Source organism: Centroberyx affinis, unplaced genomic scaffold, assembly GCF_046629955.1.
Source record: "Centroberyx affinis isolate AG114_WGS23_722 - 3 ecotype Tasmania unplaced genomic scaffold, CSIRO-AGI_Caff_v1 ptg000127l_1, whole genome shotgun sequence".
NCBI lineage: Eukaryota > Metazoa > Chordata > Actinopteri > Beryciformes > Berycidae > Centroberyx > Centroberyx affinis.
Window position 1 is genome coordinate 240,753 of NW_027278828.1, and position 15,729 is coordinate 256,481.

Genomic DNA, 15,729 nt, shown 5'->3' on the forward strand with positions numbered 1-15,729 from the left:
GCTGGTTTTGTCTCTATATTCACCCTTTTGTTTAACTTTTACTGGTCAGGCATGTTGTGTAGCCTATACAAGTTGCCCTGTTGGATATACAAATACACAACAACTTTTGGTTAATAAATTAATTAAAATGTCAACATGACTAACAGGCATTTTCCATCATTCTGCCACGGCAACAAAAAGTAGGTCTGTGCCACTTGATTTCTTATATAAAACATCAGTTTTAATGAACTACTTTTACTATTATTTCCGACCGATGGCATTTAAATTTCCAACAAGTTCTATTTACGTCTTCTAATTTTCGAAGTAGAAGTTTACGAGGAGCACGCGAAGGCAGCATTAGCCAACAGTGCGCTTATCTTGAGCGCATGCGTGGTCATCCAGGAAGCAGGCAAGCTTGACGGATTATGTGGACATTCAGTGGGCGAAAGCAGCCGCTTTCGAATAATTTATTTTGGGTTTATGTACCCGGGGAAAGGGTTAGGTCTTTGTAGAATGGAAGGCTGAAAGCTTCCAGATAAATATTTGTAATTTTATGTTATTTAAAACTAAGCGACAATGATGTCAGAATGCGACCCGAGCGAGACAGAGACCAGCGAACCGGTGCTAGACACCGGAGCAACAGCGGTGTCTGTGTCGGAGTCCAACTTTCACTCGCCAGACCCCCCAACGGTTTTGTTTGACAGGAACCGGATCGGCCTGGGACTTGGGGCGAACCCCGGGGTCGCCGTTCGTATATCGGACTCTTGTGAAAGCGTCCTGACCGAGCTGGAGACGGACGGTTCCGGGGAAGAGGCGCTGTTGTTACCGTGCTTAGCAGGAAGCTCGTCGTCTCCGCGGGGCGGACGAGAGAAGCGGAGCAGGCGGAACAGACACAGCTCCTCCTCGGATAAAGACACCTTGGCCTCGCCAGGTAAATGTTGGATCACGGCCTTCCACACCTTTCTCATGCCAAGGATCCGCAAATAGATAACTACTCAGGCCAGGGAACCCACACTGGATGAGATTTTGTCCAGATGAACCACATTTGAGAAGATGTGTGTTTTTGAATGTTGTTTAGTAAAGAAATAGGCTACATTTAACATGTAGCCTATAGGCTACTGCAGGTAGAGAGGTAAAAGTAGAGAAACCTGTGGTCATACTCATCCTTACACATATTGCTATTGTACAAGCCTTCCAAGAGTGAAATAATAGTGACATTAAACTGTTATTCATTTCACTATGGGGACCCATTGGAACCCCCTCAAAGACCCCTGGAGGTCCTTGGACTGTGTTGGACAAACCGCCTGCGATAGGAGTAGCCTAACTAAAAGAATACAATTAATAAAAGTAATACTACTACAATAACTAGTATCTGGCCGTTTGCAACAGGAAATTCCCCTATTGGAAATAGACAGTTCTGTGGAAGTTTTAAAGCTGTGTGTGTGTGTGTGTGTGTGTGTGTGTGTGTGTTAGTGTTAGTGTTACAGTTAGGTGATGCAATAGCTCCATGCCATCCTCCATGTGGCTGACATGAGCTGGCACTTTCACCTGGTGACCCGAGCACTGCATGTAGGGCAATTGGGTCCTACCACAAGTACAATCAACACTATTCCTACATGTTTGTACAGTGTTAATCACACCTTTGTTATGTGTAATTGTCCAGTATTTTCCTTACGTTTCTTTTAATGTGGGAACTCAAGTGCCCATACAGTGTAAGCAGGTATCACATAAAACTTGGACTGCTACTCACATTAAACAGAATCTATTTTTGTCCATGTATTGCCCATCTGTTGTCACCCTTTGACATATTCATAACAATAGGTGTGTTTGGAGCTATAAAAAGATACAAGGTGGGGATGAAAAAAAAAAAGAAAAGATGATCTAGTCACCATGGAAACGGCACATGTTCTGATTTTACTGCTAATTGGATTTTACCACCACTCCTCCTCCTGCCGCCCACCTCATCCCCCGCAAGACCACTTTAACAGATTTGTGTTTTTCTTTCTGTATTCTGGTCTGTTTCTGTCCGTTGAGGTCTAGCCTATTGTTCCAGCATATTCTATCAGGGCCAGTTATCTAGGCCACAGGTAGAGACGGGCTGAGGCTGAAATCACAGGTGTCAGTGTCCCATTTCCTCAATGGCTTTTTAGAATCACAGTGTCCTAGTGTAGCATAGCAAGGCTCTTCTAGTTCAGTATATCATAAAGCCCCGATTAGTACTGTTGTCTCTGACTCTTTCTATGGGAGAATGTCATGCCAATCTCCATTGCAGATTCTGCCAGTTAAATGTTACCTTAATTATCATTGGTTCACTGATAAAGTTGACATGCATCTCATCTATCAAGCAGCAGCATTTATTTCAGCAAAATGCCAGCTTTTATAACAGTCTCACCTGTTGTTCTTACAGTCTCCTTCCACCAGAAAACATTGTGGCGGCTGGGCAGCAGCGAGTAGTGTGAATCAATCTAGGGCTGCAACTAACGATTATTTTCATTGTCGATTCATCTTTTGATTATTTTCTCGATTAATCGATTAGTTGTTTGGTGTATAAAGTGTCAGAAAATGGTGAAAAATGTCAATCAGTGTTTCCCAAAGCCCAAGATGACGTCCTCAAATGTCTTGTTTTGTCCACAACCCAAAGATATTCAGTTTACTGTCATAGAGGAGTAAAGAAACCAGAAAATATTCACATTTAAGAAGCTGGAATCAGAGAATTTTGACTTAATTTTCTTAAAAAATTACTCAAATCGATTATCAAAATAGTTGGCGATTAATTTAATAGTTGACAACTAATCGATTAATTGATTAATCGTTGCAGCTCTAATTCAATCTTATGTAAGGTTAAGCAAGCCAGGTAACATTAAACTGCCAGAATCCCCTGTGGAATTCCCTCCCATACAAAGACCATAAGAGACAATGTCATGTTTCAGGGCTAGGAGTCACTGTGCATTCATAGACTCAGTGCTGTAGTACATTAGTCAGTACATTAAAGCTTCAACAAGTAACTCTTCCTCAGGGTATCACTTACACTGATGATATAACTTGTCAAAACAACAGTTTTTAAATGTATTGAATCAAGTACTGCTGCATTAAAGCTATGAGCTTGCAGCAACTCCTTTTTTAATTTAGAGTTCTGCTTCACTGTGGCCAGGCGTCTTGGCAATGGAGGAGTACATTGTCTTTCTTCTTCCTAGTCCAGTGTTGCACCATCACACACACTATTTACACAGCAGGCATACATTTGTCTTTGTTTTTGTCTTTTTTAATGAGACCTGCAGGGAAATGTTCCTTTTACTTGCCCGTCTTCCACAGGGAGGTCAAAGGTCAGGGTCTGCTGCAGAACAGCACCCCTGGAGCTGGCAGGGATTCAGTGTCTTAAGGCAGCTCCAATTTGGCTCAAATGTGGTTTTAACCTGAACTGTCTCTAGTTGATTCTTGTCCCCAGAATTTTATGATTTGATCAACACAAGCCTAGAGCTACATTACAATATAAGATGAACTCCTGCAGACTGATCAACAATATCCTACATGCTAGCTGGCTCTGAGTTCCAAAAAGATTTGTGTGTATGCTGGGCAGACCAGTCATGGCATATTATTTTATAGTAGATATTCCTAATAATCTGATGGATAAAATGTAGAACAATGTGTTTATTCAGCTGTCTTTTCTGATAACGTGTGCATGCTTAGAGATTGGACAGTTGATGATCAAAGTCTATGATAATGCCACCGTGTAGTGTGACCGACAGGCAGGATCTCTGTCTGTCTCTCCCTCCCTCCCTCTCACCCTGCAAAAGGCCAGGATGTAAGTGAATACACATACTCTTCAACATCATTTGCACTATACAGGAGTATGGAGTGTGTGTGGGTGTGGGTGTGTGTGCGTGTGTGTGTGTGTGTGTTCGGTCGCATGGTGGCCTTTTGCATATTTAATGTCCATCTCTCAGAGCCGTTGGTCAGTTAATGGGCCCAGTAGAGCTGTCCCACAGTAGGAGGGCAGCTCACTCAGAGCACTAGACCGCCTGACTGCATAGGGACCTAACAAAGGGGAAAGGCATGCTGGGTAATGACTGGTCTTAAGTAAATGCTTGCTGTCCCATTGGGAAGATGTGCAAACTAGGAAACGGGGCAAAGATGGAGCATCACGTGCGTGAAGCTGAGGGATCACACGCTACCCAGTTCTGTCTTTCAAGACATTTTCGTCCAGAACAGTTCACTGTAAACAGTTACAATATAAGTATTCCATTGTTTCCTGTTTCATAGTAGAGAAGCTACAGTTTACAAATGTATTTTGAAGTGACATTATTACAAGGAAAATAATGAGGAAGAATTTTGCATGAGGCTTTGTATTGATCGAGGCACGTTGCCATTTTATACAAGGTTTATTTCTCCAAATAGAATTGTGTAACAATGTAAAAACAGTGGAGCAAGGGGAATTGGGAATGTCTACTGATGTAAACTATCTACTTGTGTAGCAGTTGTTTAAACCAGCTTCTCTTCCGGTTCATTCTCTTTTTCTTCCTATTGGTTGTTGCCAGGATCGTTCTCTGATTTCAGATCAGTTCTCTGATTTCAGTCTTGGCAAGTCTTGGACTGCTTCACACTACACAAACCCAACCAGACTGCACTACACAAAAAAAACACATGCTAGAAAAAACATTTGTTGGGCTCCGACTGGTCTTGAGTCATTGGAAGGGCAAAAGTCTCCAGTCTTGAGCGTGTTCACACTACAAGATAATCTGACCAACTGGGTAGGATGGTCCAGTTGGGCTTAGAATTGGCGTTAAGATCGTCTAGTGTGTCTAGCAGTCTTGTAGTGTGACCTAGGCTTATCAAGTACCAAATGGAGCACAAAGCACAAATGGAGCCTAGTCTAAAATGTCACTATTGTTCCTTGCCTCTAGCAGCAAAGTGCGTAGAGTGTTCTCTTTGGCTTTTAGATAGTGGTTTCAGTGGTAACATTACCAGGGTGGTGGCTTTAGGTAAAGAGGATTGAACCATCCCTAAAGGCACACATCAGCCGATTGGGAAACAAAAGCAGTGCTATTCTTCAGAAGCATAGGCAAGTAAAAGGGTGAGTTTGAGCTTGTCCAAACATATCATGCTAGGAACATATACAAAATATAGCTACATCTCACATTTTCATGTATGTGGGCACAAGAAGCGCATAGGTGGGGCACATGGCTGGGAAAACCCTGACAGATCCACTGAAGTGCTCTCAAATCAACCATAGCCTGGATCTAATTTCTAGATATCTCTCTTCCATTCTTCCAACCTCTTCTTCCTGCTTTCTTTTCATTTGCTTCTCTCTCCACCTCCCCTCGAGTGAATTAGTCTCAGAGCTGTCTCTGTTTCTCCTTATCTCTCTGTGACAAATGGCAAGTTGACCGTCCTTCCCTCCTTCTGTCCGTCCTCGCCTCCCTCGCCTCCCTCCTCCCAGCATCCATCCCTTCATCTCTCCCTCCATCCCTCTGTGACTTAGTGTGACTGATGATGAACATATGGAGCCATGCTGTCAGCTGACTGTTCTGCCCTCTGTGGGGAGGAGAAGGTAGAAGATGTGTCATGTCATATGATTGGGCCATACGCTCTGTGTGTTTGTGTGTGTGTGTCTTTATCAAAGCTGCAAGGAAGCGGTAGAATGCTTGTCTGTTACTGACTATTTCTCTGCTTTTCCTCTCTCGCTTCTTCTATTTTTGCTTCTTTCAAGTCTACCCTAAATAAAAAAAAAAATCCTCTCTACCTCTCTCCTTAAATCTTATTTATTCTTATCTGTTTGGTTTTTTTTGCATTTGTCTTTTATGTGATCATTGTTGATGATCTAGGAAGTGGAGCTTATTCTTCTGTGGCACACATTAAATGGTAGAGAAATGGCTTGCGACTCTCGTTGAATGCTCCCAACAATTTTATTTAGTTAAATTGACAATGTTTCGATTTTTGTCTGTCTTCCCCTGATGAAGATCCCACTGGGGATCGAAACATTGTCATTGTAACTAAATACAAATTTTGTGAGCATGTGCGCAAGGACTAGTAGAAACTTATATGTACACTAAATGTCCAAAATGTAAATATAAAAATGTCATCTCTTTTCTTCCTGTTCTTTCAACCCCTTCCCCTTCTAGGTACCAACAGCGGGGACTTCAACCATTTCCCTGAGGATCCCGAGTTTGCAGACATCATCCAAAGGGCGGAACAGGCTATTGAGAACGGCGTCTTCCCAGAGAGGATTTCCCAGGGTTCCAGTGGGAGCTACTTTGTCAAAGACCCCAAAGGGGTGAGGAGAGGATAGAGGGATGGAGTGGGTAAATGAAGGGTAGGAGAGGAGGAAGCAGCACTGAGTGAACTTGAGAGTAGACTATGATGACGGGATATTTTTAACCTTTTTTTACCAGGATAGGCGACTAAGAATACATTCATGTGTGGGAGTACTTGCAGGGGGAGGGGAGGGTTCATATAGTCACATCTTGGAGCTGCCAATGACGACACCACTTCTAGACTGAGTGGCTTCGCTGTAGCAGTCGGGGGTTCAGTTCCTTGTTCAAAGGCACTCCCATAGTAGTTATGAGAGTGGCGAGAGCATTACTCATTCGCTTCCCCCTACCCAGGCAGTCCAGAAATTCAAACCAGTGATTCAAGACACCAACGTTCCAGCCTCAAGCCTGCTTCTCTAATATTTAGGATACTCAAAGCCCCCTACAAAGTGATTCTGCCTTGTTCTGAAAGGAGTGAAGACAAGGTGGGGGGTTAGGTAGAGTACAGGAGGAAGGATCTGAGGTGGGGGGGCTGTCACTGAATAATGCAGCCAGTGATGCCCCCATTGATAACAGATAACCAGTGTATGCGATTAGCATCACATTAACAAGCTCGGTGTACACTGCTGGGAAAGGACATTGATCTCTGTTTGGCTTGTTAGCAGCATGTCTCTCACTTGTCATTTCCTGCCTTATCTATCTATTCTAACTGTAAAATCTCTTCTCTTATCTTTCTTTTCTTCTTCTCACCCGTGGTTCTTTCATCATTCTCTTTTAATGCTTCCTTCATGCTATTCCATCTTTAATTCACTCATTCCATCCTTGCACCATCTTTTTTTCATCAGAAGCTGAATAGGTCTCGCTCTACTTGCTCATTGTAAGAGCTGGCACAGTTAAACCAGTTTCTACTTCCTTGTTCTCTAAATGGGTCATTTTTTTTTTGTGTTAACTGGCGGTCTGTCCTTGTCCTCTCTCTCTATAGAAAATCATTGGCGTTTTCAAACCAAAGTCAGAGGAACCTTATGGTCACCTGAACCCCAAATGGACCAAATACTTTCACAAGGTAGTACACTGCGTCACGTTTTATCCATCTGTAAACAGAATAATGAATGTAAACAGAGAAATGTCACCAAGAATACAACCCAATGAAATAATTTAACTTTACCCGGTTTCCCTTTCTCTCTTCCCCTCTCTTTCTCCATTTCTCCATCTTGACTCATCTCTTCTTAACACCCCCCCCACCCCCACCCCTCCCAAACTCCCTCCCTTCCTCTTTATTCCCCGTTGTCTGTTCTTCTCTCCCTCTGTATCCCCTCCGTGTCCTTGCCTCCCTCATTAGCTGTGCTGTCCGTGTTGTTTTGGCCGAGGCTGCTTGTTGCCTAACCAGGGCTACCTCTCAGAGGCTGCTGCCTCACTGGTTGATACCAAGCTGGGCCTGGGAGTGGTGCCGAAAACCAAGGTGGGGCTCTGTGTGCGTGCACATGTCCTGTGTGTGTGGGTGTTGCAATATAAAGTATCTCAAATTACAACAGGCAATCAAACTGTGCCTGAAATCAAAGTGGTTTGAATTCTTTTAAATGTAATCAAATAGAATGATCACGTAATTCAGTGTGAAGGAGTAAATTAATCTGGATCTAGATAATTAATTTTGGTTCTTAGATTCCATTTCACTCCTGGGTCCATTCCAGGATCAGTTCCAGTAGGAGTTTAAGAGTGGCTCTTATTTGGATACTTCTATCATAATATATGGACAATTTTGCTGTATTGACGGTAGGATGGGGGGGTGGCTGAGCAACAAGGCTATGGGGGAAATGTTCTAGCTGGGTTAGGGGGACAACTAAATTAATTTAAAGCAAACACTGTTTCACTCTGAGTGTTCTTCCTTCTCTCTCAGGTGGTGTATCTGGCCAGTGAGACGTTTCACTACAGCGCCATTGACCGAGCCAAGTCCAGGGGGAAGAAGTACGCCTTAGAGAAGGTCCCCAAGGTGGGACGACGCTTCCACAGAGTGGGCCTGCCACCTAAGGTAACCGAGAATGGCACTCCTCCAGGATCAAATGCCACCACCTTTTGTTTGTTTTGTAAAAGCTCTGCCTGAGTAGCGTAGGCTGGGAAAGTCAGTTTTGCATTTTAAATGACCACTTAAAACACACACACAGGGTTTTGTATCATGGTATTTGGCTTTACTATTTTTTTGTTATGTTGTTTTCCATTCCAGTTTGACCTATTTATTTATCTTGTTGGCTTTTATTTACTTTATTGCTTACCGTTTTGAGAAGTGCTATTTAAATAGATTGATAATAATAATAATTTCCTTCTGGCCCTTTGGCCTTTCTGTGCAGCAGTCCATTTCTTGGGATGCTGAATTTGTTGCCCTTTCCGTGGCGTACATTTTTGTGCTCCCTAAAAAGACAGGTTTATTCAAACATGTAGGTCAGGAAGCGTAAATGCCACCTCTGCTTGAATTGATGTGTCCTTTTTTCAGGGTCTTTCAAACAATGAATGGATATTCTTATCTTATTTCTAGTATAGCGCTCTATCCTCACCTCTGGCACCAGTCTCACTCTTCAAGCAGTTGTATAGTGACATATGGTGCAGTTCCCTATCTCATCTGACGCAATTTTAATGAAACCCTTTATCTGTGTAGATTTCGTTCCACGCTGTGAAAACACGGCTGTAAAAATGTTACGAGGAAGTAGTTTCAGGAAGTTAGCACCCATCCTGTTTGAACTGTCACACACTGTTGCCTTTGGGCCCATCAACATTAGGCCTGTACAATTTTTACATATCGTATCACATCATTACCATATAAACAAATTACGTACATTCTGAAGGTGGAATACTGCAGTGCGATGCTTGCTTGTGTCTAAGTGATGTATGCTTCAGGTGTGACACATCATGTCTGTCTGTTTCCAGGTGGGCTCGTTCCAGCTGTTCGTGGAGGGTTACCATGAAGCGGACTATTGGCTGAGACGCTTTGAAGCAGAACCTCTGCCAGAGAACATCAGGAAGCAGCTGCAGTCACAGTTTGAGAGGCTGGTGGTGTTGGACTATGTTATCAGAAACACAGGTGTGTGTGTGTGTGTGTGTGGGGTTGTGTGTGTTCATTCCCAGGGTGTCCCTTTGTGTTTACAATTACAATTGCCCATTTGGCAGACGCTTTTATCCAAAGCTACGTACACATGAGATTTTAATACAACACAAGCAAGGTTCTAGTCAGGAGAGAACAACGAGAGTAAGTGCCATAAAGCTAAGTTCTGGTCCAGCAGGACATAGGTGCTACGAGGCAGTGCTGTGAGGCAATGCATTGAGTGCATAGTTTACATTTCAAGGCAGTGTATACTGCATTTAGACACAGCATTGTATAACAGTCCAAAAGCCTAACTTTGTAACTTTCATGTACAGTTTCAGAAATATTACTTATCACTGATTCTTGAGACTTTGGCGAAAACATGTCCCACTAAGAAAAGTGCTAATTCGGTTGAAAATGAAGTTAATTTTCTTATTTAAAATAATCAGAGTTGATCATCTGAGGGTCTTTTGCACAAATGTAACATTTTTTCATATGTTTGTTTTTAATTTTGTAAATTATATGATAATATTATTACTGTATTATCATTGTTGTGCTTAGAGGTAAAAATGCCTCTCAGGTGTATTTGGCACCTTTTACCTAAATCATTGCTGGTAACTTCTTATTTTGCTTGGTGGCCATTCACTGGTATTTTCACCAGTACTCTTTTACTTTTTTTTCTCTCTGTCATTTCATGGTGGCAGGTTGAGATTATGGACTTATTTCCTCTACACTCTTTCTCCACCTTCTCTTTCTCTTTCACTTCCTCAGACCGAGGGAATGACAACTGGTTAATCAAGTATGAGAAGCCGGGAGAAGGAGAGGGAGAAAAGGTGCGATTGAATCAACACACTCACACACTCTGCATGTTTGCCCTGTTTGCATTAGTTGTAGGCTACAGGTTACGTTAGTTTGGGTCTGCAAGGAGAGTTGACCACTATATACATTTGGTACCCTGTATGAGCAGTTACATGTAGAGTCTCTGCCGATACTGAGTACAGAGTCCAAAGTGCAGTGTAAAAAAAAAAGTTTTTTACACTGCACTTTGTAAGTAAAGCTTGAATAAATCTAGTGCGCACTCACACTTAGCAGTGACGTGAACTTCACATGTCTGTAGTGAAACTAATCGTAGTCACATCTTTCAAGCAAACCACGAGGCGTTCACATGTCTTGTTGTAGAGTAGCGTGTCGAGAGGGCAAACTATAGCGTGGCTCCTAATGTTCCACTTAATGGCAAAGGCCCACATTTTCCACTGTTGAGAGGGGCTGGTCATCCAGTGCAATAAACTTGATAATCCTCTCTATTATTTATTTATTTTAGCTTTTTTGCTGTTGTGGGGTAATTATCTTGTTTTTTTTAAGCACATCCTCTAATGTTTGGCTGCCCAGACTTCTTCTGAGCTACTATCTGTGAGAACTGATGGTGTTTCTTCATTGCCTGGTTAAATTGGTAGTACTGTAATTAGCTCTGCTGCTGTCACCCCTCCAAACAGTTGTACTGCAAACATTACAATCAGTTGTGTGACTGCTTTTGCTCTCTATAAAGGTTTAAAATAATTCCAGACTGCAGACATGACTGCTACCCAGCTGCTTTCAAACCATGCCCCGCACTGCTCTAAGTGGTGGATGATGTTTGTTTATGGCAAATACTTTTTTACATCAATTTGCGTAAATGGATAAGAGGGGGAAATAAATACATAAAATGGAGCAGAGGTTGATCAAACAACCTGTAGCCAATACCGATGCATCAAAATTAGCTGGGATCAGATCCAACTGTGATGCCGGATATTGGATTGGTGCATCCCTATCTGTCTCCCATTATAGACACACACATACACACACACACACACTCTTATACACTTAATCCTCTCACTCACACACAGGGCACAGGGGGGCCCACATAGGCAGACAATGCCTCTATTGCATATTGCAGGACTGGAACATACTAGTGCCCCAATGACCTTTCTACTGTAGTTACATAGCAACCAGAACACTATCTGACTACCTATCAACAATTTGTCATTTATTGATAAATGAGCAAAGGTTGTCATCTATCTGTCCAATTAATCAACCCTTTGGACATTGATCAATAACTCTGTGGTCATCGGTCATCAATCTTTCAGTCAGTTATTGGTGATGACTAATTCAGATCCTCTCCCTTGTCTCGCTGTAGGACACGGAGTGGCCGGAGAACAGTCCAGACTCCTGCATCAAGATTGCAGCCATTGACAACGGCCTGGCCTTCCCCTTCAAACACCCTGATGAATGGAGAGCCTGTATGTTGGTGCTGATTCTGTAAAGACTAGCATGGGGAAATATAAATTCTTTGTTTCACCTATTCTGTTCCTTTTTTTCTTTCTCACTCTGTTTTTCACATATTTTCTCTCTTTCCTTCCCTTTCTCTATCTATCTATCTATCTATCTATCTATCTATCTATTTGTTAATGTGTCTCTTTTTCTGTCTGTCTTGTGCTTGTGTGCTTGACTAGACTAGTAATTCTCAACCTTTTTCATATCAAGTCTCTTGGACCCAAATCTGAGAATATTTTTATTGTTAGATGTGATTTTGTCCAGAATTCCATGACAATCTCTATTGTAGGTAGAGAGTTAACAGTGAAACTATGACCAAAATAGTCATTCTTCTACATTCTCTAATTGTGTTAATGTCTTTTTAATGAAATAACGGTGAAGTTTAATAATTCATTAATTAGTGGTCTGGTGGTCCCCAGACCCCATGTTGAGAACCACTGGACTAGACTACTTGACTAGAGCCTGTACATATTGACTCCTCTCCCTCTGCACCTTCTCTCTCTTCCTCTCATCAAGTTGTCCTTCGTAATAAACAGGCGTGACAGAGAAAGGCTGTCACACCTGTTTACTGCAATGACAAGAAAAGGCTGTTTATTGTAGCACAGTGCCATTACAGTGTGTTGTGAGCTCATGGAAAACTGTGCTGATGTGATCCGTCCTTCCATCAGACCCGTTCCACTGGGCGTGGCTCCCCCAGGCTAAAGTGGCCTTTTCCCAGGAGACCAGGGACCTGGTGCTGTCCCGCCTGTCTGATATGAACTTTGTCCAGGACCTTTGTGAGGATCTCTACGAAATGTTCAAGGTATAGGCCACCTCACGACTTTCCTGCTCTCTACCTTTTGTCCCTGTCCATAGAGATTTAAATTAGATTCTTTAATAGCCATGCTGAGAAAGCTGCTGTCTGGCACACACGGTACTCAGTTTCCAGTTGTAGAGATTTACCCGGCAGGAATGGAGCTTCACAGCTGTTTGTCTCTTAGAGGTAGACAAGGGAGGTGTAACACTAGGGAAGTACTGTTATTCTGTTTAGGTACAAGTCATTATATACTCATAGGCTATCATTATTGGTTGTAAGTTTGCTATAATTTCTTTGTTGATTATTTGCCATTTTTTGTGTCATTGTCATTGAGTACTCTCTCTCTTGCTCTCTCAAATAAGTCAAAACTTATTTCTATGTGTTGGTTTGCCAGCCAATTTTGCTCCTTTCTCCTTGTCTTTCTTTCTTTCTTGTCTTTCTTTCCTTCCGTCTGCTCTGTCTTGCATTCCTCCACCAAACATATCACGTTTAAAGAATGTCGCAGTGGTGCTCTGCCACTCAGCAGGCCATAGCCATCTACCCCGACTACAGTGTGATTTCTCAGGCAAAATACTGTTTTACAGGGATGTGATCGGGGAACACAAAACAGCAGGAAAAAGGCAGATAGTCTAATCTTCCATTAGATATGAATCGGCTGTTTTATGTCCAAAAATGGTTTCTGAAATAACCTACTTTTAACTGTAGTGAGTGACGTGGGACACCAGCTAAGTAAAGTATTAATCTGTCTCTTTCTTTTTTTCTTCAGACGGATAAAGGCTTTGACAAAACCATGTTTGAAAGACAGATGTCGGTTATGAGGGGGCAGGTGAGTTGAAAGCCCGTTTTCTTTTAGAATCTAAATTGAGCATTTTGGCTCTGTTATTCCTGCCAGTTTCTCTACCTTATTCTCTTTCTCCTTTATCTCCTATTTTGTTTTTTCTGACTCATGCTTTCCTTTTATATCCTCCTCTCTACCTCGCTCTCCCTTCTCTCTCTCCTGCGTGCCCCACTTTGTCATTTCTATTATTTGCTCTGTACTCGTTTTCTCCACACATCTCACCTCTCCTCACCCTGACTCCTACCCTACCGTGCTCTCCGTTTACCTCTCCTTCCCTCTGGCTCTCTCTCCACTTCGACAAAGATTATGCCTCGTTCATGCTTTCTGTTTGGTTTGACCTTTCATGACGAGTGCGTTCATGAAAACTCCCATACTTCAGCTATGACATGGATGCACGTTACAATGTCCAAAGGAAGACAACAGCAGACAATTTCAGCAGACATATTATAAGGTTCTGTTTTGACCTGGTTGCTATCTAGTGTTGTCCTCCTTTTTAAAGTCATGCTCCATTTTACAAGATATTGCCTTTTAATGCCATGTGGATGTCTTTATAGTCCCTTGAGAAAGAATCAGGTTGAAGGTATTTTCGGACCTCCTCTGCTAGTCCCTCGTCAAATTCTCCAATTTGAAATGACCACACAGATAAACATGTCATGGAACTAAAAACTCCTTCGTTCAGCAAATCCTGGATGGAGGCGTGTCTACATAGATGAGGTGCCGGCCATGATGTTTCAAATTTCATATGGTAGACAACCTCGCGCGCAACTCAAATGTAGCCAATGCTCCCAGTTGTTTTGAATGAAGAATATTTTACTTCTCTTTTAGCCTGCGCCGCTTATACTGTCTCTCACCTTATCCCTGCTCCCCCCCAGGTGTTGAACCTGAGCCAGGCGCTGAAAGACGGGAAGAGCCCCATCCAGCTGGTGCAGATGCCCCGGGTGGTGGTGGAGCGCAGCCGCTCAGGCGGCCAGGGCCGCGTCGTCACACTAGGCAACGCCTTCACGCAAACCTTCCACTGCAAGCGCCCTTTCTTCTCCTCCTGGTAGACGGAGAAGGGGGAGTGGAGAAGAGGAGAAATCTTTCACCCATCACTTCTTCTGCAGCAGCTCCTTCTTGTCCTACTGTCAGGAAGCGAGCAGGAAAGAAGATGAGGGGGAAGATGAGAATATCACACTGGAAACTGCTCATATTTCAGCTTGCAAGAGAGGAAGGGGGAGGTAGTCATGGATGATGGAGAGTAAGACGGCATGGTAGAAGAATAAAGGTTCTGTGAAAATAATGGGCTTAAGATCTTTCCTCTTTTTGTGCAGAGCAGAGAGTGTAGAGAGGCTTGATGGGAAGAGGGAGCTGGAGAGATTGGCATACCAGTGTCTTTTAGAGACCTTGGGGTTGTGTGTGTGGTTACCATGGTGACTTGATTGGAAAATCGGCTTTTCCACAGACGTGGGCTTTGTTTATTGTTAGGAGGCAGAAAAGGAGGGTTTTCTTTTACCCACCGAAGTACCTTCTAAAGCCTCTTGCAATGTCTCTTCATGAGGCCAACGGCCAAAGAACAAGCACTCCACCATCTATACTAACAGATCAGGGGTCTGAAAGTATTTGAGAGTCTTTGAGAAGTCTTAAGGACTTGTTTCACAGATCTCCCTAGAAACTGAAATTTTGTCTAGGATAAGGTTACTCCTGATCTGGGAGAGAGTCCTTAAATATTTGTTTTGCCTTGTCAGGATTGCTTGCTGAAATAGGTGTGCACTTGCACTGCTGGAAGTATTTTATTAGTTTCACACACCAGGCAAACTAAGTCAACTCATTTGAAAGGATTCAAACTGTTCTTTGACCCAGTGTTAGTTTTCAAAACCACATCTGTCCATCAAACACAAACCCAGTGTCTTCAACTCTCACTACTGCCAAAATCTTTTCAAGAAGAGAATATTGTTAAAACTTGAACACAAAATTGAGGGGGGGGGGAGGAAAAAAAAACAGATTTCACGTGTTGCTTGAATGTAACCTGTTTACGGTTTCTACACAGATTCTTGCTCCTTAACATTTCAATACGAGGGAATGCTGTCAAAATGGGATTTTCTCGTAACGATGAATGTATTTGTTTGACATGTATTTAATTGCTGGCAAGCTGCTTGCTCTTGAACCTTGTGGCATGGGGGAAGGGAACTTGTCCTTCCCCTTTACAATGCAGTATATGAGGAAAAAAAGTAATTGAGGACAATTTAGCACACTTGCTCGATGCCGTTTGGTTTTATGTATGCATCTTGAAATTTTTATTCCAACTTGATGATTGTATGAGTAAAGTTGTATATTTAACAGATGAAAAATAAAATTTGGGAAATATAAACTCTTTGTTTGGTCAAAGTTTAAAGTATGTCTCATGATAAGCATATGTTACAGTTCCAGAAATAAGAGACAGATAAAATTTGAATAACTGCTGAGGGAAAGTACATGTGAGTGGATAGTGAGGATTACAACTGTGTACATT

General features: G+C 42.5%; 1 protein-coding gene across 1 annotated transcript; it reads left to right on the forward strand.

Moving 5' to 3' along the window:
- Positions 1-394: 394 nt before the first annotated feature.
- On the forward strand, positions 395-15,192 carry pi4k2b (phosphatidylinositol 4-kinase type 2 beta). Its single transcript, XM_071529659.1, has 11 exons — positions 395-910; positions 6,099-6,250; positions 7,210-7,290; positions 7,567-7,686; positions 8,122-8,253; positions 9,144-9,297; positions 10,069-10,130; positions 11,471-11,573; positions 12,276-12,409; positions 13,170-13,229; positions 14,114-15,192. Exons 1-11 carry the CDS (start codon positions 556-558, stop codon positions 14,285-14,287), a joined length of 1,527 nt encoding a protein of 508 aa, XP_071385760.1. The 5' UTR covers positions 395-555; the 3' UTR covers positions 14,288-15,192.
- Positions 15,193-15,729: the final 537 nt, after the last annotated feature.

What these genes read in the sequence shown, in the direction of transcription:
- pi4k2b (XM_071529659.1), top strand. Translation starts at nt 556, where the DNA reads ATGATGTCAGAATGCGACCCGAGCGAGACAGAGACCAGCGAACCGGTG. An exon ending in GAGTGGGCCTGCCACCTAAG is followed by an intron (nt 8,254 to 9,143) that starts GTAACCGAGAAT and finishes GTCTGTTTCCAG; the next exon opens with GTGGGCTCGTTCCAGCTGTT. An exon ending in TGTCGGTTATGAGGGGGCAG is followed by an intron (nt 13,230 to 14,113) that starts GTGAGTTGAAAG and finishes GCTCCCCCCCAG; the next exon opens with GTGTTGAACCTGAGCCAGGC.